The sequence below is a fragment of the Danio rerio genome, chromosome 18 (assembly GCF_052040795.2).
Source record: "Danio rerio strain M-AB ecotype USA chromosome 18, GRCz13ab, whole genome shotgun sequence".
Taxonomy (NCBI): domain Eukaryota; kingdom Metazoa; phylum Chordata; class Actinopteri; order Cypriniformes; family Danionidae; genus Danio; species Danio rerio.
Genome location: NC_141038.1, coordinates 39,195,825 through 39,220,967, shown reverse-complemented (window position 1 = coordinate 39,220,967; position 25,143 = coordinate 39,195,825). Strand labels below are relative to the sequence as shown.

Below are 25,143 nucleotides of genomic sequence, written 5' to 3'. Positions count from 1 at the left end.
ACGTTTTATTGAATTCGTTTTTTTTGTTTTTTTTAATAATGTTTAATTATAAGCGAAGCGTACTATAATAACCTAAAAAATATACATTTAAAATTAATTAGACCTAGATCTTTTTAGCAAATTCGACATAACATTAAAAGTGAAAACATGTAGTGGATTAGCCTAATAAACTTGATTGCTCAGCTGGCTCTCCCTTAGTGAAATTGACAAGTCTTAATAATGATTTCTAAACTCAAAATGACTAACATTAGCTATGATCATCAGACTTAAATCAGAATATAGTAACACTAACATGGTTTCTATTTTCTAGAACATTCTCATAACGTTACTAGATCTGGGGCGGTTCTTAACACATGGATTAGCTGGATTTGATTGTAGACACATCCGATTGTTTTAGTAAAAAGTCTTTAAACTCAAAACTGCTGGGGAACAGCTTATTTTATGTAAACAGGGCTATATTTTGCGTTTTCAAGCTAAGATGATCTACAAGCAAAGATGAGACCAGTACCAGCTGTTGATTTCTTAGGAAAATAACAACAATAACACAACAATAATGTATTTATAATAATAATTATCATTTATAAAATATGTTTGAATGTTTTTTTGTTTTTTTATTTATAACGTATGCAGTCTGCGCTCTGAAATAAAGGTACAAAAACTACCTTTTTAAAAGTGAAAGGTTAGATGTTTGTACTTATAGGGACTAATATGTATACTTCAGTTACATATACTTTTAGGGTACCAATATGTATATGTTAGTTACAAATACATACCTTTTGAAAATGTACAGCTTTTGTACCACAATATCTGAGAGTGCATGATAATAGATATGGCCATTATTACTCATGGAGAGAAACATTTTTGAAGTAATACGGCATACTGTAATTTTACTGTCATGCACACATGTAAATTAGAACACTGACAACTTTGCTGGTGGTGCAGCCCACTTCTCAAATCTCAAAATGCTTTATTTCATGCATTAATCAGGCAGTCAATCAAGACAGTCATCTATGCCTTACAACAGAGGATTAGGAAATTTTAACGCAGTCACATATAGCAAATCTGCTCCAAAGCTAAAATTAAAGTAATTGTAAAATAAAATATTCTTGACACATAAAAGCCAGTTCAAGTGCCACAGGGAACAGTTATGACTTATGTTTTAACAAGCTTTTTTATCTACTTAACTTTAACTATATTTTTGCTCACTTCTCTGATAATTGAATCACAAACTTGTTTGAAGAATCGATTATCGCCATTATAAGATCTGAGATCTGTGATGTTCTCAGACCCTTTAAGTGAGAAACGAAGAATGAACCCCTATATTTAAACATTCAATTAGTTTAGTTGAATAGCCTTTCTATTTTCTGTATTGCCCTTTAGACAAGAAATCTGAAGTGAACAATCACAGTTTTGATAAATTTTAGGTCAAAAGATATCATACAGTATATACTGTTGTACTTGACTCTTGGCTGATTACAATTTATTTCCAGGAAAGGTATTTGATTACAGATGTGCTTGTTTCCATATCACAAATGATTCCAGTTTATTTTACAGCCTACAACAGTCAAAAATCATGTCAAAACAAAAGCTTTGGATGAAACTAATCCCACACACAGGAGAAGAGAAGATAGACCTGACAAATGTCTTGAAATACAACATCCGAACAATGTTTTTATATTGTTGCTGAATAACTGACTCCATCTGTAAAATTATTAGAAATTATATTTATTCCTCCTTACAATCACAGTCAGAAATATACAAAGGTGTTAAGTCACTCTGAGCTCTGAAATCAGCCAAAGAAGCCTAAAAAAAGCTGAAATCTTATTCAAATTTATTTTTGTCAACCAAGCATTTGTGCTACAGTAGCCAGTTGCACCAGCAGTGTCTAAGTTAAAACGTAGCCTAGTTGTCTTAACAAGACACTAAGTTACAATTTACGCACCACTGAACTTAGTTTAAATGGAAAAAAAAAAAAAAGCTCAGAAGATTGTGTCAAGGTTTTGGAAGTTTCTGATTGGCTGATGGCTAATTTACAACTTTTGTGTTAATTGGAGGCACAACTGTACAATATTATTTAAGGAAAACCTTGAACACTGCTTGTGTGACAACATGAGCAAAGCTTCCAAGTCTAGAAACACCATCCCAACTCAGAAGTATGGGGGCTAGGGTTGTAACGGTATGAATTTTTCACGGTATGATAATCGTCTAAAACAATACCACGGTTTGACGGTTTCGCGGTATACGGTATGTTACAAATGTTACAAAATAATAGAACAGTGAAGCAAATTTGACTTTTTCCAAATAATATATTTTTTAGTTACTATAAACAACACCACTTACAATGAACAAATAAAAAAATAAGAAAATAATAAATAATGTGTCAAAGTCCAAATAAAGTCCAAATAAACATGGTGCAAATCCTCAGTAAAAAATAGATATAAATATTTACTATACTATAAATAGTTACATAACGAAACTAGATTCAATATGGAACATCCTTAGGTTTTATGTGCCAGCATGGATATGGTTGTCTATCGATATGGATTTGGATATGGTTGTCTGCAATGCAGACAAACAGCTGCACCTTCATTTGTGTCTTTTGAAAACAGCAAGAGCAGCAGTTCGTCTTTGCTGTGTCACTGTTTTGTCATGTTTCTGTGCTGCTGTGCATGCAAAAGTACTTAGTATGAGAATTATTTCATGCAAAACTTTTTTTTTTTGCGTTTTATTTAGCCGCGCATAAATGTATGCCTATCTCTCATTCCGTGTTGTTCAAAAAGCTTGGTCCACAAACAAAAGCGAAACCTATGCTTATTGGTTGTGATATAGCGAGTTTGAACCAATCTGGGCATGGAGGAGGGACAATGCATCAATGTATCATGTCTGGTTTGTCCGGAGACACAGTGACGAGCGTTTCTTTGTCAAATCAGCGTTGTCAAATGTTGATGACGTAACCGCACTGATTCCGGAGCCTCTGAAAGTCCGCGAATGTTATGTGATACAGCACTGGAAAGCTGAGACTCTCTTCTTTATGCCAATCTTTGAATTGTATGAATCGGATCAGCGGATCAAAAGTTATTAAACATTTAAGAGCAATACTTATTTTTAGCCGCGGGCGGCTGTCTCGGTCTTTAAGGGTTAAAACCGTTGATATGCAATTGTTCATGGTATGATAATCGTGCACGTTCAAATCGTGGTAAACCGTCATACCGGTATATTGTTACAACCCTAATGGGGGCGGCTGCATCATTTTGTGGGGCTGTTTTGCTGCAGGAGGGACTGGTCCACTTCACACCATAGATGGCATCATGTAGCAAGAACATTATGTAGAAATACTGAAGCAACATCTCAAGACTTGGCCACAAGTGGGTCTTCCAAACAGACCATGACCCTAAGCATACCACCAAATAAGTTAAAATGTGCTTTAAGGACAACAGAGTGAATGTTTTGGAGTGGCCATCACAAAGCCCTGAGCAAAATCCTATAGTGGCCAGAGTTAAAAAAAAAAAAAAAACTTGTGTGAGCAAGACAGCCAACAAATCTGACTCAGTTACACATATTCTGTCAGGTGAAATAGGCCAAAATTCATTCAAACTATAGTGAGAAGTTTGCGGAAGGATGCCCAAAACATTTGACCAAGGTTATACAGTTTAAAAGCAAAGCTAAAAAAATACTAAGGAAATGAATGTAAACTTTTGACTGTTTAGAAATTAATAAAACATTCTCAAAAAAATATATTCTCTCATTATTCTGGCGTTTAGCAAATGTAAATCATTTAGGTAATCCTAACGGACCTAAAATAGTAAACATTTAGTATGATTTACCATCAGACATTCTTTTTTAAAAATGGTTGTTCTTTTTTTTAGAGTGTATGTAAACTTCTGGTTTCAACTGTATATATGTTTTATATATATAGATGCATTAGTTGCAGAATTTTGAAGCAGTTTAATGATTTAAAAGCTTTTTATTAGATATTATGTCCTTCAATGCGACAAAGACTTAACAGAGAGCTTACGACCGACGGTTTGCCCTAAGAGCATGTTGTGCAACAGAAGTGAAAACAAATGAAGTTATAAACTAGCTAGTAGTTACTAAGTACTTTACATTCCAGTTTAAGAAAGAACTTACAAGCAGTTGGTGCAACCCTATACCAACACAATCTCACGGCAATTCGTAACTTTTTGATTTAGTGGCTAATTCGTATGAATTCGTTCTATCTGATTCGTACAATTTAATATGACTTGCTCATTCCCCAATGACGGTTGGGTTTAGGGGTGGGGTTAGGTGCCACACCTCCTTTATAAATTGTACAATTTTGTACGACTAAACTCTTACGAATTCGTACGAATTAGCCAATAAACTGGCAAGACGTAATAGATTTACGTTTTCTCGTGAGATCAGGCTGTATATACACTGAAAAAAATTATTCAAAGATGATTCCTTGGATTTACTAATATTTTTTACATTAAGTGTTTGTAAACAATTTATTTGTGTTAAATTTAAACAAACAAATTAAGTTGAACATTATTCAATTTAATTTGTTTGTTTAAATTCAACACAAATAAATTGATTGCAACACTTCTGCATGCAACACTTTTTTTAGTGTACCGGTATTTGTCAAACCAGTGCATTGTATCACTGTCAATTGTGATAGACTCTAAAAAAAGTATTTTGCTGCTTGTTCAAACTACTCATTAAAAACGAGCTGAAACAACACAATTCTTATGTTTTTTTAGGGGGACAATTAATTGTTATATATTTAATCCATAAATTTGTAAAAGCGTTTAAGTTAACTTAATCAATTTGTGTTGGGACAACATGAAGGAATTGTGTGGAGCCCAGAATCTTTTTGTTAATAATTAGAATGTCAAGGATTTAAATGAAACATCTGTGATGCTTCTGTAATGTTCGACACATATCTTGAGGATAGGCAGCACAGTGGATTATCATTTTACTTGGCCACATGAAGATCTAATTTCAGTGGTGATAGTCAATTTGATCAGACAGTACATTAATTCCCTGACACTTATGAAGATCCCATACATCCTGTCTTTTGCAAACTCTGTCTCTTTTAGTGTCTGACTTTCTTCATTTCCCTCTCTCAGGTAATGACCAGGCATAGAACCAACCCTGGAGATGCCGAAGAGAAGAGATATTCTTGCCATCGTGTTGATTGTGTTACCATGGACCCTCCTCATCACTGTGTGGCACCAAAGTGCAATTGCTCCCCTGCTTGCCATCCGAAAGGGTAACGGCCTCTCTTAAATACATTGATATGAGGTGTTGCCAGTTCCAATTTTATCATCAATCAAAATGTGACAATTTTCTGCACAAAGCTTAATAGGCACTCTCACAGACTAATAGACTGTAGCGAGTCTATTCATCGCCTGTGCTCATTTGAATATGGTCAGGTTAGCAAAGAAATTTGCATATTGCTATTCTCGCTACAAAGTTATCTTTAAAAGCGTGTTAAAGAGGCAGTGCTAAACAAGATTTATTTTCCTGCCACTTGTGTGCTTTCAAGTGCTCCCAACAACACTATGAACATAGATAAAAACAAATCCTTCTTTCTAACACATCCCCTGAGTTTGGTCTCATTTTAAAGGAATGCTACACTTCATATTTTACAACTTCCCTAGAGTTAAACAGTTAATCTTTAACATTTTTTAATCGATTAAGTCAATCTGCGGCTTTGGTGGGAGGACTTTTAGCTTAGCATAGCATAGATCATTAAATGGATCTAACCATTACTGTAGCATCTCATTTATACACTCACCGGCCACTTTATTAGGCACACCTGTCTAACTGCTTGTTAATGCAATTTTCTAGTCAGCTAATCACATGGCAGCAACTCGTTGTATTTAGGCATAGTCAAAATGATCTGCTGCAGTTCAAAAGGAACATCAGAATGGGGAAGAAAGTTGATTTAAGTGACTTTAAATGTAGCATGGTTGTTGGTGCCAGACGGGCTATTTCAGAAACTGCTGATGTACTGGGATTTTCACGCACAACCATCTTTAGGGTTTACAGAGACTGGCCTGAAAACGAGATAATATTCAGTGAGTGGCAATTCTGTGGGCGCAAATGCCTTGCTGATGCCAGAGGTAAAAGGAGAATGGTCAGACTGGTTTGAGCTGATAGAAAGGCAACAGTAACTCAAATATCCACTTGTTACAACTGAGGTATGAAGAGCATCTCTGAATGCACAATACATCAAACCTTGAGGCGGATGGGCTACAGCAGCAGAAGACCACACTGGGTGTCTCTCCAGTCAGCTAAGAATATGAAACTGAGGCCCCGTTTACACTTATGCGTTTTAGTTTGAAAACGCATAAGTTTTGCTACGGTTACGCCAACCGTCCACACTACGCCGGAGTTCTCGAGCGCCGAAAACGGAGCGTTTCGAAAACGCTGGAGAGGCCGTTTTCATTCTGAAACGCTGCTGCTCCGTCTCAGTGTGGATGATGGAAAACGGAGACATCTGAAAACGGAGGCGGGACTGCAGACATTCGCCTCTCTGATTGGGGCTTTTCCTGAATATTAAGTAGCCTAACACACACAGTTCAGTCCTGCATTCTCTCCGTGTAAGTTCAGACTTCGCAAGTTTGATTAAGGCTGCAGTCTCTTCTTCTCAGTTTGATATGGAAAGCAGACTATACCGAGGACACGGGTAAATCTTTAAAGGGAACAGTGTACTTTATAACTTCATTCACATCACCCTTGCTACGTTGTTTCACTTTCTCAACAATAAAATGTAAACATGATTTAAGGAACTGCCTATTTTCATTTTAATATTAGCAACTTAGAAAGCAGAAATGTTGAGGCGTCGTGCTGCATGAGCGTCATCTTCACTGTGTGAATATTTATAACAAAACGGAGCCGATAACAACTGCCTCCTTTCAATTTCAGTGAAAAGACGAAACACACCCTCTCTTTTGCTGAATATCAGTTTTAATAATCGATAATGGCCATTACAAAAGTATAACATACAATAAGTTTATACATTTATAGGAAATAAAGGCAAGCGATCAGTCAATATACAGAATAGGCTACGGTTACTCATTAACTTATCTTTGCGCTTAGCCAAAACACGTTACCTGAGAAAAAGTAATAGATTCCAATGACCAAAGTCAGGGAATATGTCGTTAGATAAAGACAACAAGATGAATGAAATATCCCGTTTAATAAATATAGTGAGATTAGATCCAGCGGGAGATGCTGGATGAGAAGTCCGACTAGCACAGCTCTCATCTGGGTAGATGGGCTCCAGCTCTTGCATGAGAGTGTCTGTGTGGTCACCTGATGTGCGTTTTCAGCATTTTGGTGTGGACGGAGAGCTGTTCAGAAACGCTGGGTAAAACGCGAGTGTGGACACGAATCGTTTTCATTCTAAAACGCCGTTTTAAAACTAAAACGCACTAGTGTAAACGGGGCCTGAGGCTACAACTCACACAGGCTCACCAAATTTGGACAATTGAAGATTGGAAAAAAATTGTCTGGTCTGATGAGTTTCGATTTCTGCTGCGACATTCAGATGGTAGGGTCAGAATTTTATCATCAACAACATGAAAGCATGGTTTCATCCTGCCTGGCATCAATGGTTCAGGCTGGTGGTGGTGGTGTAATTGTGTGGGGCATATTTTCTTGGCACACTTTTTGCCCATTAGTACCAATTGAGCACTATGTCAATGCCACGGCCTTCCTCTGTATTGTTGCTGACCATGTCCAGCCCTTTATGACCACAGTGTACCCATCCTCTGATGGCTACTTCGAGTAGGATAACAAGCCATGTCATAAAGCATGAATCATCTCAGACTGGTTTCTTGAACATGACAATGATTTCACTGTACTCAAATGGCCTCCACAGTCACCAGATCTCAGTCCAATAGAGCACTTTAGGATGTGGTGGAATGAGAGATTTGCATCATGGATGTGCAGCCGACAAATCTGCAGCAACTGTGTGATGCTATCATGTCAATATGGATCAAAATCTGTGGGGAATATTTCCAGTACCTTGTTGAATCTATGCCACAACGGATTAGGGCAGTTTTTAAGGCAAAAGGGGGTTCAACCCGGTACTTGCAAGGTGTACCTAATAAAGTGACCGGTGAGTGAATAATCTATAGTTCCTGGTTATTTCAACCTATAAAACACTATTTTTTCTGTCTGTTTTAATACACAATGTTTCAACAGAAAAAGTCAGTCAGAAAATTATCGAAACTCTTTGGTTATATTTGAGCGAGATGTTAATAATATAATCTGATTTAATGATCTGTGCTAAGCTAAGATGAAAGCACCCGCCAGGCCAGGACATTGGGCGAATTGATTTAAAAACGGGTAAAACTTACTGATAAATTCTAGGGGAGTTGTAAAATGAGCCTATTTTCAAAAAAAAAAGTAGAGGCTTCATTTAAAAGTCCCCTGACTCCAGTGAAATTTTCCCTTTTATCCAAATTCAAACAATTTCTCCAAAAAAAAAAACACTATCTGATGGGCATTTTTCTTTGGCTGGCTCTAAGTCAAAATGAACCATTTGTATATCTAGTTTATTTTAGCACTCATATTAAAACACGTATGTAAGAGCATAATTCACATACATAAGCTATACACGTAGTCTATTATTTATGGGGCATTTAGGACAATCTAATGGCCTCCATCAATCGCTAACCACCCTTAGTTGGTAACCTACAGAAAGATAAGAGTCCTGGCATTTGAAAATCTATATACGCATGCCGATATCATCAGGCTTATGGAGATGTAAAGATGTGTATTCATAGAGCTTATCATGAAGCAATTAACATGGGTATGTATGATGCCTAGGAGGCATTGAACATCTGGACTGTTAATGGAGTTCGCTAATCTACTGCTGCTAAAATGTCTGAAGTGAGAGCAGGGCACTAATTGAACAGTGATAAAGATCTGATATGAAAGGTGCCACCATCATTCCTACGCTTAATGAGCTATCAGCAAGATTGTGTTAGAACTGCCCACACCATTTTGTGGAAATATTTTTAAAAGCAAGAAGAAATTTGGTTACACTGTAATTAATTCAGCAATATCATTCCCACATGCTCGTCATGTAGTGGTTTAACAAAATTAATATCTATTCTTTCTTTCTTGGAGGGAAAAAGTGAAAGAAATACCGAAGTATATACTGTCCACTGGGTTCTAAATAGCTCTAAATGTCTTTTACACAAGTGATATGATCTTCTAAAACAGGAAAAAGACTACAAAACCACCATATTTGCAATTGTTACTTACTCTTGAGGTATCATATAACAAAATCTTTAATGTGACTTGACTGTTGCTTTCACCTAGAGATCTTCGCTGTCAATAGATTGATGTAAAGGGTATGGGAATCCAGCTCCAGCCCCAATTAAGCATCTGAACCAGCAATGCATAGTCTTTAAGAGGATTACTAGAAACCTCCAGAGCACCTTGGAGCAAAATTATTTGCTGTGTTAAAGAACAAACTGAATATAATAAACAGAATTCGTTCAGAATGCTTTGCTCCTCCATTGTTCTACTTGTTTCTCCATGTTAGCCTATGTCACATTAACATAACAGAGTAAATTAATAAATTTAGACTATTAGGCTTTCAGATTAGCAGTATGTTTTAGTTGATTTAGGGCAATGTTCCTGATGGATTGTATTATAGAGATTGTATTAGTGAGATGAACACACATAAAGAGCACCACAAAGTATAATTATGAGTGTGAAATTTGTAAACTTGAAAACTTTTTTAAGCCCAGACTTTCAAAATTCAAAGTCTATGAGAAGACATGTCAGGCACAATGGATGGAGCAATTGCATTGTAATCAAGCGGCAACCTCCCGCTCTCCCTCAGGAAGCCAATACGGAAGTAACTAAAACTGCAATTCATCCGAAATTCCGCTAGTCCTGGCCGCTCCTGGCTCCAAAACAGAGCAAATTTCAATTGAGCCCACTGTTAGAATGGCCAACTTTACAGCAGAAAGAAAGGTGTTTACAGCCTGGTACAAAAAAAGATTTTGGTTAATACAGCTAATATTACCCTTCATGACAACTGTAAGGGGGGTTAATTTTTTTATAACTCATCCGTTTCCTTTATATTAAGTTATATTAAGTTTGCATAATTAAGGGAGTGCCACTTGAGTGACAGCTAGGTCTCACTGGTCGCCGTCACGTCACCTCAGCTGAATCCTGCAGATTAGCCACTGAACTCGGCATATTTATCGTATTTCTGTGTTGTTTTATGTGGCTTTACACAGTCAACTGCCTTTTGGACTTGTTTCCTACAATTATTAGATGGCATGGCATGCTGAGTGAACTAAATTGTGCTCACAAACCATTCACGTGGCCTCCGTTTCCTATGTGAGTAAAGTTAAATACTTATATACCATCTCTGTACATGTATTTGTTTTATTTAAGATCATTTATCGTTTATATTTATATTTAGAGCTGTAATGCACTCCAGAATCTGTCAGATTGATTAGCTGTAGGCTCTAGATCAGTCATCTGAAGCGTTGTCATACAGTGTTATGCTGGGGTTCATCAATAGTCTTACATTAACTAACACAGACTATATCTGAAGTGTTTGGAAGTAATTCGCGTTTTCCTCCTGTTGAAAAACCTCATAAGAACAATGGTTAGTGGCTCAATGTGTTACAGCAGTGTTTTTAAAAGTCTAAACACTTTATTCATATAGTGTACAACCAAGCACAAGTGGTCAGAATACAAACGAGTCACAGGTGATAAAGTATAATGCGTTAAGTAAAGTGTGTCTGAATCAGGTCCAAGCTAAATGCTAGCAGGTGTCTGTAGCTCCGCTCACTCTCCGCCTCTTTGCCCTTGCTTGGTATCCCGCCGTGGGTGTGATGACGCGTGACCAAAATGGCGACGGTTGGCCGCGCCTACTTGTGGCTTCTTTTTTTTTTTTTTTTTTTTTTTTTTATTGAATGCTTGAAAAACAATAACAACAAATGTCATGAATTAAACAGCAACAATCCAGGGGTTTTTAGTCATTTAGTCCAAGATAAGTGCCAAGTCCTTCATCAAGGTCCTCGTTCGTATTGCTTTTAAGTTGGTTGATCCTTTAATACACTCAAAATACATTTTCATTTCAATTTTAAATTTAGGGAAAAAAGGTTTACACTTGCAAAACTTGCTCTTGTGAATATGAAATTTGGCCAACAAAAAAACAAGGTTCATGAAATAGGTATTATTTTCCTTTTCACAATCATGGAAACCAAAGATAACATTCTTATATGTAAATTCTAAATCTGCCTTCACATAAACTTTTATAAAATCAAGAACATCACACCAAAATGACATTGAATGAGGGCAAGTCCAAAATAAATGAACAGACGTCTCAGGATTCACTAAGCAAAATGAACAGTTGGTGTTAATATCATTCTTAAGTCTTTTAAGATTACACTTGTCTGGATAGCATCTATGAATCAGTTTAAAGGTAACTTCTCTTATTTTGTTTGTTATAAAAAATTTGTGGGGTAATGTCTAAACTTTCTTCCAGGAAATATCATTCACAAAACCATTCCAATATGACATTACATAAGGTACAGTAACAAAATCTTCCTGAAACAGGGCTCTTATTTTCTTATTGCATTTTGATTTAGATAAAGAAAGGCAGTTTTTACCAATAAATGTTTTCCAAAGGTCCGCTGAATGAAAAGTAATTGGAAATGAAAGTCCTTTAAAAAGCATAAAAACACCTTGTGGAATAGCATCAGCAACAATAGCGAAGTCTTTGGGGCTTACGGGAATTCCGTGCTTAACTAAAAATTCAGAGTAGTTACAAAGTAAACCCCTATCGTTGAAAAGTTGAGACACATAAATGATATCATTTTTAAACCAGTTATTGAAGAATATAGATTTGTTTTTATACAAGATGTTCTTGTTATTCCAAATTATATATGAATGAGGTGTAAAATTGTGTTTAAATATGAGGGACCAAGTTAATAACATTTGCCTATGAAAATGGGACAATTTTATGGGGATTTTCAAAATATTATAATTACAGATTAATAAAAATTTTAATCCACCTAATTTGGAAAAAATTACATTAGGGATCAGATTCCATATAGACAATGGGTTATTGAGACAGTTCTTTATATAATTTATTTTAAAGGTATTGTTTAATGTTGTGAAATCAAGAAAGTTTAAGCCTCCTTTCTCTACAGTATTCCCGAGTACAGATTTCCTAATAAAATGAGTTTTATTCTTCCAAACAAAGTTAAGGAGCATAGTATCAATTTTTTTGAGAGTGGCTGAATCAACATTTAAGGAGAGAGCAGCGTATGTTAACCTTGATAAACCTTCAGCTTTAGATAGTAAGATTCTACCCTTTAAGGACAGATCACGTTGGAGCCACATATTAAGTTTTTTCTTTGTTGTTTCAATTATTGGATTAAAATTTAAAGAGCCTCTTTCTAATTCATTTTTTGTTATTATAATACCTAAATAAGATATCTGATTTCTGATTTTAATATTACAAATTTCAGATAGATTACATTCTTTGATGGACATTAACTCGCATTTTGAAAGGTTCAAGGATAGGCCTGATGCTTTAGAGAATATCTGGATATATTTAAGGGCTACAGCAATTTGATTAACATCTTGCAGAAAAAGCGTGGTATCATCAGCCAATTGACTGATGAGAATTTGTTTGTCAGCTATACGAATACCATTAAGACCACTATTAGATATAAAGGAAGCGAATATTTGGGAAACTAATAAAAATAAATAAGGAGACAATGGACACCCTTGTCTTATACCTCGTGATAAATAAAATCTGGGAGAAGTGCCATATTTTAATTTAATTGTACTATTACAATTGTAATAAAGTGTTTTTATTGCTTTACAAAAAAAATTACCAAAACCAAATTTTTCTGCTGATTTAAAAATAAAATTGTGTTCAATTGTATCAAAAGCTTTATAAAAATCTAGGAAAAGAATAAAGCTATTATGTTCCACCAACTCATTATAGTCCAACAAATCTAAAACTAGCCTGATGTTATTCATTATGTGTCGCCCCCTCATAAATCCTGATTGAGTCTCATCTATAATAGTATCTAAACAATTTTTAATTCTTTTGGCAAATATTGTGGCAAAAATCTTATAATCATTGTTAAGGAGTGTGATGGGTCGCCAATTGTCCAAATTGTTAAGATCTTTCTTAGGTTTAGGAATTAGTGTGATGACACCTTGTGTCAATGTAGGAGGTAAAGTTTCTTTTTCAATACTTTCTTTAAAAACATTAGATAAAAATGGAGTAAGATCATCAGCAAACAATTTATACAGCTCTGCTGTAAATCCATCACACCCAGGGGCTTTATTATTTTTTAAACTCTTAATTGCACTTTGTATTTCTTCCGAAGTTATATTGCCATCACAAAATTCAGAGTCAGAGTCAGATATAAGCTTTAAATAGTTAATTGAGTCCATAAATGAGGAAGAAGTATCCTCTGAGCATCTTGATTTATAAAGATTTGTATAAAAGCTAGCACTAAATTCAGCTATTTCCTTAGGATCTTTAACAATATTTCCATTAATACGTAGTTGTTCAATTGTTGAAAGGGAATAATTTCGCTTCTCCAGTTTAAAAAAATATGCAGAATTAAGTTCTCCCTCTTCAAGCCATTTTTTCCTAGATCTTATATAAGCACCCCTAGCCTTTGATAAGTATAAATCATCTAATTTTGTTTGTAAAGCTACCATTTCAGATTTTTCTTCTAACGACATGACATCGAAATTAGAAGTTTTAGATAAACTACTGATCAGGCTGTCTTCAAGAATCTTTCTTTTTTTAGCTAAATCGGCTCCAACTTTTCTTAAATAAACACCAATTTCAAACTTAAGAAGCTCCCAATATGAACAAAATGAATTTTGAGTTGTGGCTGTTTTCCAATATTTAGCAATTAACTCTTTAATTTTATCCTTTACATCATCTGATTCTAATATCAAGCTGTTCAATTTCCACAAAGAGGCTCTCTTATGATCCATTTTGTAATCTGCCATTAATGGTGTATTGAGTAAGATAGTTTTGTGATCAGTCAAAGGTGTACATTGAATGCTAGTATGTAGATCAAACTTAGCCATATCTTTTGAGATTAGCCAAAAATCAATTCGGGATTGACTTGAGCCACTTTTGTTGGACCAGGTATACTCCACATTATTAGGAAATCTCTCTCGCCAAATGTCTACCAACTCAAATTTGTCTCGTAGGTCTAACAGAGTTGGACTTGAACAAGCTGTGCTTTTTGAGGGATATCTGTCTAATAAATTGTTAATAGATACATTAAAATCTCCACCTAAAATGATAAATGCCTTAGGGAATTTGTTTGACCAATATGTAAGCTTTTCATCTAATTTATCAAAAAGAATTTTATTATCTGTTGAAGTATTGTATCCATATATATTCCCAAGAATTACAGTTTGTTGGTTAAGTGAAATCACTAATACGAGAAAGTGACCCAAGCTATCTGAATCTGACCCTAATATCTCCCCTCCATATTTATTTCTGAAGATGCTTACACCAGCCGAGTGTTCTGTGCCATGTGAACACCAAATATCATTTCCCCACTGAGATTTCCACCACCTGTAATCATCATTAGTAGAATGGCATTCTTGAATCAAACAAAAATCTGAATTGTGCTTTTTAGCGAACAAAAAAAGTGCTTTCCTTTTGACACTATCCCTGAGACCCCTGGCGTTAAAGGATATTAATGACAATGACATTTAAACAGGAACACCAGGAAAACTAACTAAAATAAAAAAGAACCTGTGAAGCAAAGAAAATCTACTTGTTTATATTACTTATATCAAAGACAGGCAATCAACGACAAATACCCACCCGGGAATAATCTACAAGTAAAAAAATAACTACTGTACAAGTTCAGTAAATAACTAACATTGTTATTGTGGTTAAACTTCCTAGAAGTCTAGAAAAGAGCCAAGACTTATTATATATGATAATAAAAATATTAATAAAAAAAAAACATTTGAATAATAATAAAAAAATAAAAAATAAATAAATAAATAAAAAATAAATAAAAAACAATAGGTTATCTAATAGTTTAGATTCATTTTTGTGCAACAAGTTTAATACTTCTTAATAAACATATGTATATACGAAAATAAAATAAATAATAATTAAAATAATAATAATACTAGATTTAGATTCACTCTTTACATTTATGAGGCTAATTGCTAACAGAAAAGGTTGCTTTTTGAGCAAGTACCATGCTTTAAATGTTAGCTGCTACATCTTTAGCGGTCAGTCTTTTACCCTCAATCACAGCAAAAGGACCGTGAAAGCCAGCTCTCTTCCCCTCTTGTCTCGCTTTCTCTACCATCGGCCACAGGAGAGATCTTGCATCCTTATCTTGCTGTGAAAGATCCTCAAAGATCTTAATTTTCTTTTCCTTGAGATAGTTTGACGTTTTGGCATCATTCCAAACTCTGTCCCGTTGTGATCGCGATGAAAACAGGACTATGATGCGGCGAGGGGATTTTTCTGAAGCAGATCTCGGTCCTAAGCGGTGCGCGATGTCTACTCCGACGGGCAGCTCTGCTGCGATGTTTGGTGAAACCTGCTTAAAGAGGTCGATGATCATCTGTTTTACATTCTCCCCTGTTTTTTCTGGAACGCCAGCAACACGTAAATTCCATCTTCTCTTGTATGCGTCAATATCATTACACCTCTCACGAAGTTTGTCATTGACTTTCTCTAGTTTTTCGATTTTTCTTTCAAATTCTTTGGATTTTTCGTTCAGGCACTTTACTTCTTCACCTTGGAACTCGAGGGAGTTGATTATCTGTTTAATAGAATTTGAGTTTTCAAGTACCGTTTTTTCAACCCCATGAATTCGGCGCAAAGTCTCTTCGTGCATGGCTTCCATCCTCTGCAAGAATCTCATTAGCGTTGCATCACTCACCGAAGGACTGTCAGAGCTTGGTTTACTTTTTTTGGCAGGATTTGGTTCGGGTGTTTCAGGTAAAGACACAAATTGCCCAGGCTGTATATCCATTTCAGAAATTAGATTTCTTCTTGCATAGCTGTGTATTGCGACTACGGTTTCTTCTTTTTCGTCCATAGTCTTTGCAGCAGTTTTAGCAACACGTTTAAGTTAGCAAATATAGCTACCAAAAGCACTCGTCTTTCAAACTCAGCAAACAGAAAACTTTAAAAGAAAATAAACGAATAGAATGATAGCTTTTTAGCTCATAACTTTTGAAACATATTTGATTTAGTTCCTGAACATGAACTTATTCCCGGGTCCGAGCAAACTTTAAGAGCTACAGCAAAAGCAACTTGCTACGACGCCATCTTGGCCCCCCTCCACTTGTGGCTTCTTTTTTTTTATTTTTTTATTTTTTTTTTTATTAAACAGTAAATTATTACAGTATAATGAAACATTAGGAACTACATAAGGAACATAAAAGATGCCAGGGGGATAAAACAGTAAAGAAGGGGAAAAAAAATACAATAAATTGAATAATAGATACATATAACGTAAAGCTTAAAATAAAAATACAATATTAATAGTGTAAGTAAATCAAAACAAAGTACCACTTTTTACAGGGGAATTTTAAATAGGGCATGACAAGATAATGTTTTCCTAGCCTTAGTGTTTCCTGAACCGGAAAGTGTTTCAAAGTATTGTTTCAGTTCTTTTATGAATACCTTAAAAAGCGGTTTATTATTGGAGAATTTGCATTTATGGATATGATATTTAGCAAGTAAAAGTAAAAGATTTATGAAGTAGAACACTTTTTCTGTACTACTGTCTGTATCAATAAAACCAAATAATACATTTTCCCAAAGCAAAGAAAAATTGGAATATATAAACTCAATTACAAATTTGCAAAAGTTACCCCAAAATGTTTTTGTGTAGGAACAATACCAAAATAAATGTACAGTTGTTTCTTCTTTTGAATTACAGAAAGTGCACATTGTGTTAATATTTAATTTAAATCTTTTTAAATAGCTACTCACTGGGTAGAATCTGTGAATTAATTTAAAAGACACTTCTCTGACTTTGTTCACAATAAGATATTTGTGTGGCAAAAGCCAAACTTTTCTCCAGTTTGAAATATTTGTAAAATTGCTCCAGTAAGTAATAACATAAGATTTTGCAACAACTTCTTTCTGAAATAAAATACGGATTGATTTGTTAGTTGAGTTTGGAACAAGACAAGCTTTGCCCACTGTTGTTTCAAATGGATCACAGAGAGATGGTGTGATACATAGAGTTCTGTTCAAGCCTTTAAACAGTGTAATAATTCCTGCAGGAACAGCATCAAATACAATGGCAAATTCTTTTGGTGAGACAGGAAAATTGAACTTCTGTAAGAACTCATAATATGATAGCAAAAAGCCATTTTCATTAAAGAGATCATGAACTAAAATAATTTTTTTATCATACCAACTCTGAAGAAATAAGGATTTGTTTTTGTAGAGTATATTGCGGTTATTCCAAACAAAAAAAGAGTGTGGAGAAAAGTTGTGTTTATAGATAAGAGACCAAGCAAGAAGCATTTGCTTGTGAAATGCCGAGAGCTTTACAGGTAACTTCTCAATATTATAATGACACAGGGAGAGAAAGTTCAAGCCACCCAGCTGTGAAAAAATATAATTAGGGATATAATTCCAAATCGATGTGGGGCACTTTAAAAATTGTTTCATCCAATTAACTTTAAAGGTGCAATTTAATGTATTAAAATCTAAAAAATTTAGTCCTCCATTTTCATAGGTGTTCATAACAACTGTTTTCTTAATGTAATGTGTACGATTTTTCCAAACAAAGTTAAATAATAACTTGTCTATTGTTTTACAAATTTTGTTTTCTAATTGCAAGACCAAAGCGGCATAGATTAATCTGGATAGACCTTCAGCTTTAGTAAGTAGCACTCTTCCATTTAAAGAGATATTTCTTTGAAGCCACTGATTAAGTTTTTTATGAGTTTTTTCTATAATTGGAGTAAAATTTTCACTACAGCGTATGGATTCATTTTTGGTTATAACAATTCCTAAATAAACTACTTTTTCTTTAATCGGGATATTGCAAATAGAGGGAGCATCACAATCTTTCACAGATAATAATTCACATTTGGCAATATTCAGGTGTAAACCAGATGCTTCTGAAAATGTATTTATTACTCCTAAAGCTATGGCAACTTGATCACTATTTTTTAAAAAGAGAGTAGTGTCATCCGCTAACTGACTGACAATCACTTCCCTTTCTGCTATATTGATGCCTAAAAGATCACTTTGCTTAATATGATCTGCTAATAATTGTGCAGCCAGTAGAAATAAATAAGGAGAAATGGGACATCCTTGGCGTATGCCCCTTTTAACATCAAATCTAGTTGAAGTCCCATTTTTCATTTTAATTGAGCTGTTAGCATTACTATAAAGAGTTTGAATTGCGTTACAAAAAAATGGACCAAACCCAAACCTTTTAAGACTGAGAAAAATAAAATTATGTTCAAGGGTATCAAAAGCTTTATAGAAGAAATATAGAAATAATATATAACTTTTCTCTGAAATCAAGTGGGAGTAATCGAGAATGTCCAAAACTAGTCTGATATTGTTAGCAATATGTCTATTCTTCATAAATCCTGATTGGGTTTGATCAATAACTGAGTCTAATATATCTTTAAATCTTTCAGCAAGAATTGCTGCAAATATTTTATAATCATTATTTAATAGACATATTGGTCGCCAATTATCAATAAACAAGAGATCTTTATTTGACTTTGGGACAAGTGTGATAAGACCTTGATTCATAGTTGGTGGCAATTTGCTATTGGAAATACTCTCATTAAATACATGCAATAAGAAAGGCGCCATCTGTTGGGCAAAAGTTTTATAAAACTCTGATACCATCCCATCTGTTCCAGGGGATTTATTATTTTTTAAATGGTTGATTGCATCCAGTATTTCTTTACTCGTTATGGGCTTGTCACAAAAAATCCTATCTTCTAATGAGATATTTGTAGGATTTTTTAAAGATGATAAAAATGAGGATGTTAATTGTTCTGAGTAGTTGGAAGTGTATAATTTACTGTAAAACATAGAGCAATATTTAGATATTAATTTAGAGTCAGAGGTAACTGTTCCATTAATATTAAGCTTGTTTATAGTATTGTGATTTGCACGCTGCTTTTCTAATCGAAAAAAATACGCGGAATTCTGCTCCCCCTCTTCAAGCCACTTTTTCCTAGAACGAATAAATGCACCCTCTGCTTTTTTCTTATAAATCTCATCTAATTTGTTCTGTAATTCTATTAAATCAAGTTGGTCATCATCAGATAAATTATCCACCCCTTTCTCTATAATGGAAGAGATTTGGGCTATGATATCTTTTTCCTCAGCCCTTCTAGTCCGTACACACATATTGCTAAATGATCTTAAGTATTTTGCAGATTCATATTTAAACAATTCCCAGTTTTTACCGAAAGATTGTTCTGCGGTTGCTTTATTTAAAAAATATTTAAGTAAACGGTTAATTTCCGTAATAACTTGTTTGTTCTTTAGACACGAGCTATTAAGCTTCCAATAAGATGTTCTCCCATTTACGTTTTCAGACGTACATATATTAATCTGTATTGCAATTGCTTTATGATCTGTCAGCGGGGTGGGATGAGTAGATAAAGAAATGTCCATTTGGTTTAGGTCCTTTGATACTAGCCAGTAATCAATGCGTGAATAATTACTAAGATTTTTAGTAGACCAAGTAAATCCCGGATCATCAGGAAATTTTTGTCTCCATGTATCGATCAATTCGTATCTATCCATTAATAGTTTTATTTTTGTAGTCGCGGAGGAATCTTTGCCAGGTGGCCAGCGGTCCATTTGACTATTAAGAGTGATATTAAAATCTCCTCCAATTATGATATGTGCATTAGGAAATTTAGTCAACCAATGTTTAATTTTATTATCTAATAAATCAAGCAACTGGACATTCTGTGCATTGGAATTATATCCGTAAATATTAATAATTAAAAACGTTAGGTTAACAATAGAAATTATATGAATGAGGAAGTGGCCATTGCTATCACCTTCTGAGTGCAAAATTTTGCCATTAAAACGGTTTAAAGCAGTCATAATACCAGCAGAACGCTCGGAACAGTTGGAAAACCATACATCATTTCCCCATTGGGAACGCCAATAATTAGAGTCTTCTGGAACAGAGTGTGATTCTTGAAAAAAACAAAAATCTGTTTTAAATTGTTTCACAAACAAGAACAGTGCTTTACGTTTTAAGTTGAAACGCAACCCCCTGGCATTTAAAGATAGTATAGAAAAAGACATAAACAGTCAACTTGAAAGAATAATAATATTGAGCCGAATGTCACTTGAGAAAAAAAATGTTCATTCAATAACCGAACGAAGCACCATATTACGAATAGAGGTACGTAAAGACAATAAAAAATATAAACTAATTAAATATAAAGAACTGAGCAAAAAGAAGTCTTGCAGTCACCGCCTAAGCATTGAGTAACGTTAGAAACGTAAAAAAGGCATGTGATAAGCAGCAACAAGTTTAAGTCATTTTATCTCCGTTTTCTTTATCATTCTGCGAACCATCCTCAATCTGATGAAGACGAAGCTCAACTCCCCCAATGAAAGCTCGCGCCCCGACAAAGTAGGCAGATTTGCCCTCGCTACGTGCCTTTTGGATTGTAGGCCAAAACTTGGCTCTAGCATCCTTGACAGATTGAGGAAGATCTTCAGCAAATCTCAGGCCTTTTTCTCGTAGAAACGAGTTGTTCTTCGCTTCAGTCCATATCGCATCCCGATGTGTTCTTGACAGAAAGCGAAGTATGATTCCTCTTGGTCTAGCGACTCCCGGCTTCTTCTTTCCCAGACGATGTACGACATCAATCACCTCTGTTAATTTGCTTTGTTCTTGAGGCAGAATGGTCTGGCATATTTTGATGATTTCAGATTTAACATCTTCGACTGATTCCGGTAACCCGTGCATTTTCAAATTCCATCTTCTCGAGTAATTTTCCAACTCCGTTATTCTGTTTTTTAGCTGAGTAACCGTCTCCTCTTCATTCTTTAATCTCCTCTCCACTTTCTCAATCCGTGTCTTCGCATCCTTTATTTCGTTACATGCAAAATCGATTGTCAGCTTTAAGCCTTCTATTTTCATGGAGTTTTCACCTACCATCTTTTCAATGGCATCTGATCTTGTGTTAATTAAAGTCGAGAGAGTATCGACAATGTCTACGTTAGACGGGGAAACTGCACAATCTTCTTTAAGGAGAGCTTTTTTAGATGCAGGAGGTTTGCACGGTGTTGCTGGATATGATGGAAATTCCTCTTCTGAAAGCATCAGAGACAGGTGACCGACTGTGTTAGCGTAGTCATGGCAGTTAACGTTAGACATGAGGGGGTTAATTAAATCTGTCGCGGCAGCTTGTTTAGCAGCCTTCATCGTTCTCTTCTTTTCCCGTGATGACATGTGGATGATAGATGACTATTTAATAATAGTTAGAGTCTACCCAGGTTCTTTACCGTGTCTTCTTTTTTTGATAGTTTTGGTGCAAGCGTTCGGTAAATAAAGTGTGGTCAGGTCGCCATCTTGGTCCTCCAATTCATCTTCCACTTGTGGCTTCTTTTGCGCTCTTCAGAAACCTATGGGTGACGTCACGGATACTACGTCCATATATTTTACAGTCTATGATTGTAATACTTTATACTCACTGGCCACTTTATTAGGTACAGCTGTCCAACTGCTTGTTAACACATATTTCTAATCAGCCAATCACATGGCAGCAACTCAATGCATTTAGGCACGCAGACATGGTCAAGACGATCTGCTGCAGTTCAAATCGAGCATCAGAATGGGGAGGAAAGGCGATTTAAGTGACTGTGAAAGTGGCATGGTTGTTGGTGTCAGATGGGCTGGTCTGTATTTCAGAAACTGCTGATCTACTATGATTTTCACGCACATTTATCTCTAGGGTTTACAAAAAAAAAATATCCATGGCCTTAATGCCACTAATATTCGTCAATACATCTTGCATATTTGTACCCATCTCAAAAGCCTTAGCTAGTTTGGGTGCACTATTAGGGTTGAGTTAAGCTCGGCTTGCTTAAATTGCACTCTATATTGTTTAACCGACGTGTTCATACCTATTCCTGAAGGGCAGAATTAAGCTCCAACTGCAATTAAAACACACCTGAAGCAGCTAATTTAGCGCTATATCTGAAATCAGCCTTATACCCTCATTCACTATTCCCTATAGTCCACTAATATAGTCAATCCACTTAAAGTAGGGAATGAAAAAGAGTGAGTGAATTTGAGTGCACTGGAAGGGATGCTGTTTTGTTTGTGCTCTGGTGGCTTGTTAAATCCCTCAGACAGATTACACTTTCAACTTCTTGGTCAGACTCAGAGATCTGATAGTTATTTTAAACTTAGTGATCTGTCTTTTAGAGATGAAACAAAGTAATCTATTTCTGTCACGTTTATTCAAATGTTAATTTAAAAATTTTATTATAATTTATTTAGAAGGATTCCGTTGTTGATGCCATCTTGTAGTGGTTGTGCATTCATTATCACAATGCATTGATAGATTGATTGAGTGCACTTTAGAACTTCTATTAAGTCACCATTACACTGCCTGAAATAGTGCACTAAGGGTATAGGGGTAATTTTAATCTCATTCCTTATTCCTTAATCTCTTTATTTAACAGGCCAACTTATCCAGCATATGTTTAACACAGCGGATGCCCTTCCAGCTGCAACCATGTACTGGAAAACATCCATACACACTCGTTCACACTTACACAGTACGGCCAATTTAGCGTATTCAATTCACCTGTACTGCATGTCTTTAGACTGAGGGGGAAACCAGAATTGCTCATGCTCAGGCAAGTGTTTAGGGGCTGATTGGAGGTAAAATCTCTTAATGAAAAGGTTTGGACAACACTTCTGGTGCTGTTTGAGGAACAGCTACTTGTATTGTTGTCTGAAACCATAGAGGAGTCAGGCATTTTTTCCCCAGAATGCACCACAATAATTTACAATCAAAATACACTCCATAGCTAGACAATACACATAATGGGTTTTGAATGTATTCGGACATCATGTAAGAAGATGATGTCTGCAGTTGAATCATTTATCCATCAATTTGTAAACCACTGGTCCACTGTGTGTACATTGTGTGCACCTTAGGGATGGGCAAAAATTTAATTAAAATTTATTTTAAAATAAAATACCTAATACCTTAAGTTTGTGTATCAAAATAAACGGCAAAATACAGCAATAAACTACAAAATACAGCAGTATTTTTGTGTTTTAAAAATACTACAACATAAAAAGAATGATATCAGTCCCTAACTGTTAAACTGACTCTTCTAAACTCATTGTAAAAACATGATTTCTGAAAACTTCTAAAAATTGTAATCTATTTTTGCAAATAAACTCCTCATATACTATATCCTGTTCCTGCTTTAAAACCTGTTAGTTTTTAGATTATTAAATATGTGTTTTATATGTCGTGTCACTTTGACATCTTTAGGCATACATCTTCCCTCTTCATTTGCTATACAGTGCAACTATACTTGCTGTTCAAATATTGGCATTTAAAACAGGCAAAGAAGTATAGAAATTGACACTGTAAGACAAACATTTGCATCAATAATCCATCCAAAACTACTATTATTTTTACAGTATACTCTTTCTGCAATTTTTTTATATATATTTTTTTCATTTATTCATTAAATGGAAGAGTTAGTAGTGTCCAAAGCACCAGTTAGAGGGTGCATTTATATGATGCCACCATGTGGACTTCTTAGAGAGTATTTTAAAAATACAAGACACTAAAGTATTTTGATACAAAATTTTAAGCCATTTCCATTATTCCTATCATATACAAATTGCAAGATACTATTTTGTATTTTGAATACATGTATAATAAATACTGCCCATCACTGGTGCACCTACTGTAAGTGTTAAAATTCACTCACACATTTCGCTTTTGTAGGAAACCCAAATCATCATCCCCACACAACTTAACTCTGAAATTGACAACAATAAAAAAACATTGATGATTTGCCATCTGAAAAAAATGTGAAAGCTTAGATTCAGAATGCTATTTTCATGAATATAATGTCATAGGGTCATTACTGGTGCTATTATTATCATTATAAAGTTAGATTGCCTTTTCTTAGATGCTGCAGTTATACGTTAGATGCATTTTGATACTTTTTAAAAAATACATCAGGATATTCCTCTAAAAACTCTCCTTTTGTACTTCAAGAAAGAAAGAAAGTCAAACAGGCTTTGAAAGGCATGAAAATTAGCATTTTTGTCTGAACAATCCCATTAAGAATTCAAAAGCAGATCATGCAGAACCAGTGCTTTATGGGTTTGAATCAGTGCCATCAACCCTTATGGAGTAATGGTATTATGATCTCACGGTTCCTGCTCTCACCCTCTCCAGTCTGTCACCATCTAGTAAAAGAGATCTTAATCATACCAGAGCGACTAACCATCCACCGGCAACGGCTAGCAGGTACTCCTCTAAGGTTTGTGGCATGCGTCAGAAATAAAAAGAGCAGCCCTGGGGTGTGCTAATGTCTTAATTCTCTTTCTCTGTCTGGCTAGATGACGCGACGGAGACTAGACACGAGAATAGACCAGCAACAGACTCAAAAGAATACTGCTCACAGGACAAGGACATAGTAGAGGTGGTTCGTACAGAATATGTGTATACAAGACCTCCACCCTGGTCTGACGTCTTACCCACCATTCATGTCATCACCCCGACATACAGCCGTCCTGTGCAGAAAGCAGAGTTAACGCGATTGGCCAACACATTCCTTCATGTGCCCAACCTGCACTGGATCCTGGTGGAGGACTCTCAGAGGAGAACCCCTCTGGTCACGAGGCTTCTGAGGGAAACCGGGCTGAACTACACACACCTCAATGTGGAGACCCCACGGAACTACAAGCTGCGAGGGGACACGAGAGATCCCAGGATTCCACGTGGCACCATGCAGAGGAATCTGGCTCTGAGATGGCTAAGGGAGACCTTCAATTCCAACAGCAGCCAGGCGGGAATCGTTTACTTCGCAGATGATGATAATACGTACAGCTTGGAGCTGTTTGAGGAGGTGAG

At 35.4% G+C, this 25,143-nt stretch overlaps 2 protein-coding genes across 8 annotated transcripts in view; one reads left to right on the top strand and one right to left on the bottom strand.

Moving 5' to 3' along the window:
* The window catches only part of clasrp (CLK4-associating serine/arginine rich protein), a 777,720-nt gene that overhangs the window by 475,996 nt on the left and 276,581 nt on the right, over window positions 1–25,143 (bottom strand). The window lies entirely within an intron of this gene.
* The window catches only part of b3gat1a (beta-1,3-glucuronyltransferase 1 (glucuronosyltransferase P) a), a 192,664-nt gene that overhangs the window by 143,689 nt on the left and 23,832 nt on the right, over window positions 1–25,143 (top strand). For 4 of the 7 annotated variants that reach the window (XM_087291990.1, XM_087291988.1, XM_087291989.1 and 1 more), the window contains 2 exon segments: window positions 5,106–5,248; window positions 24,630–25,138. In XM_087291990.1, the coding sequence (XP_087148116.1) occupies window positions 5,137–5,248; window positions 24,630–25,138 (621 nt within the window). In that variant the 5' untranslated portion in view covers window positions 5,106–5,136. 7 annotated transcript variants of the gene reach the window in all.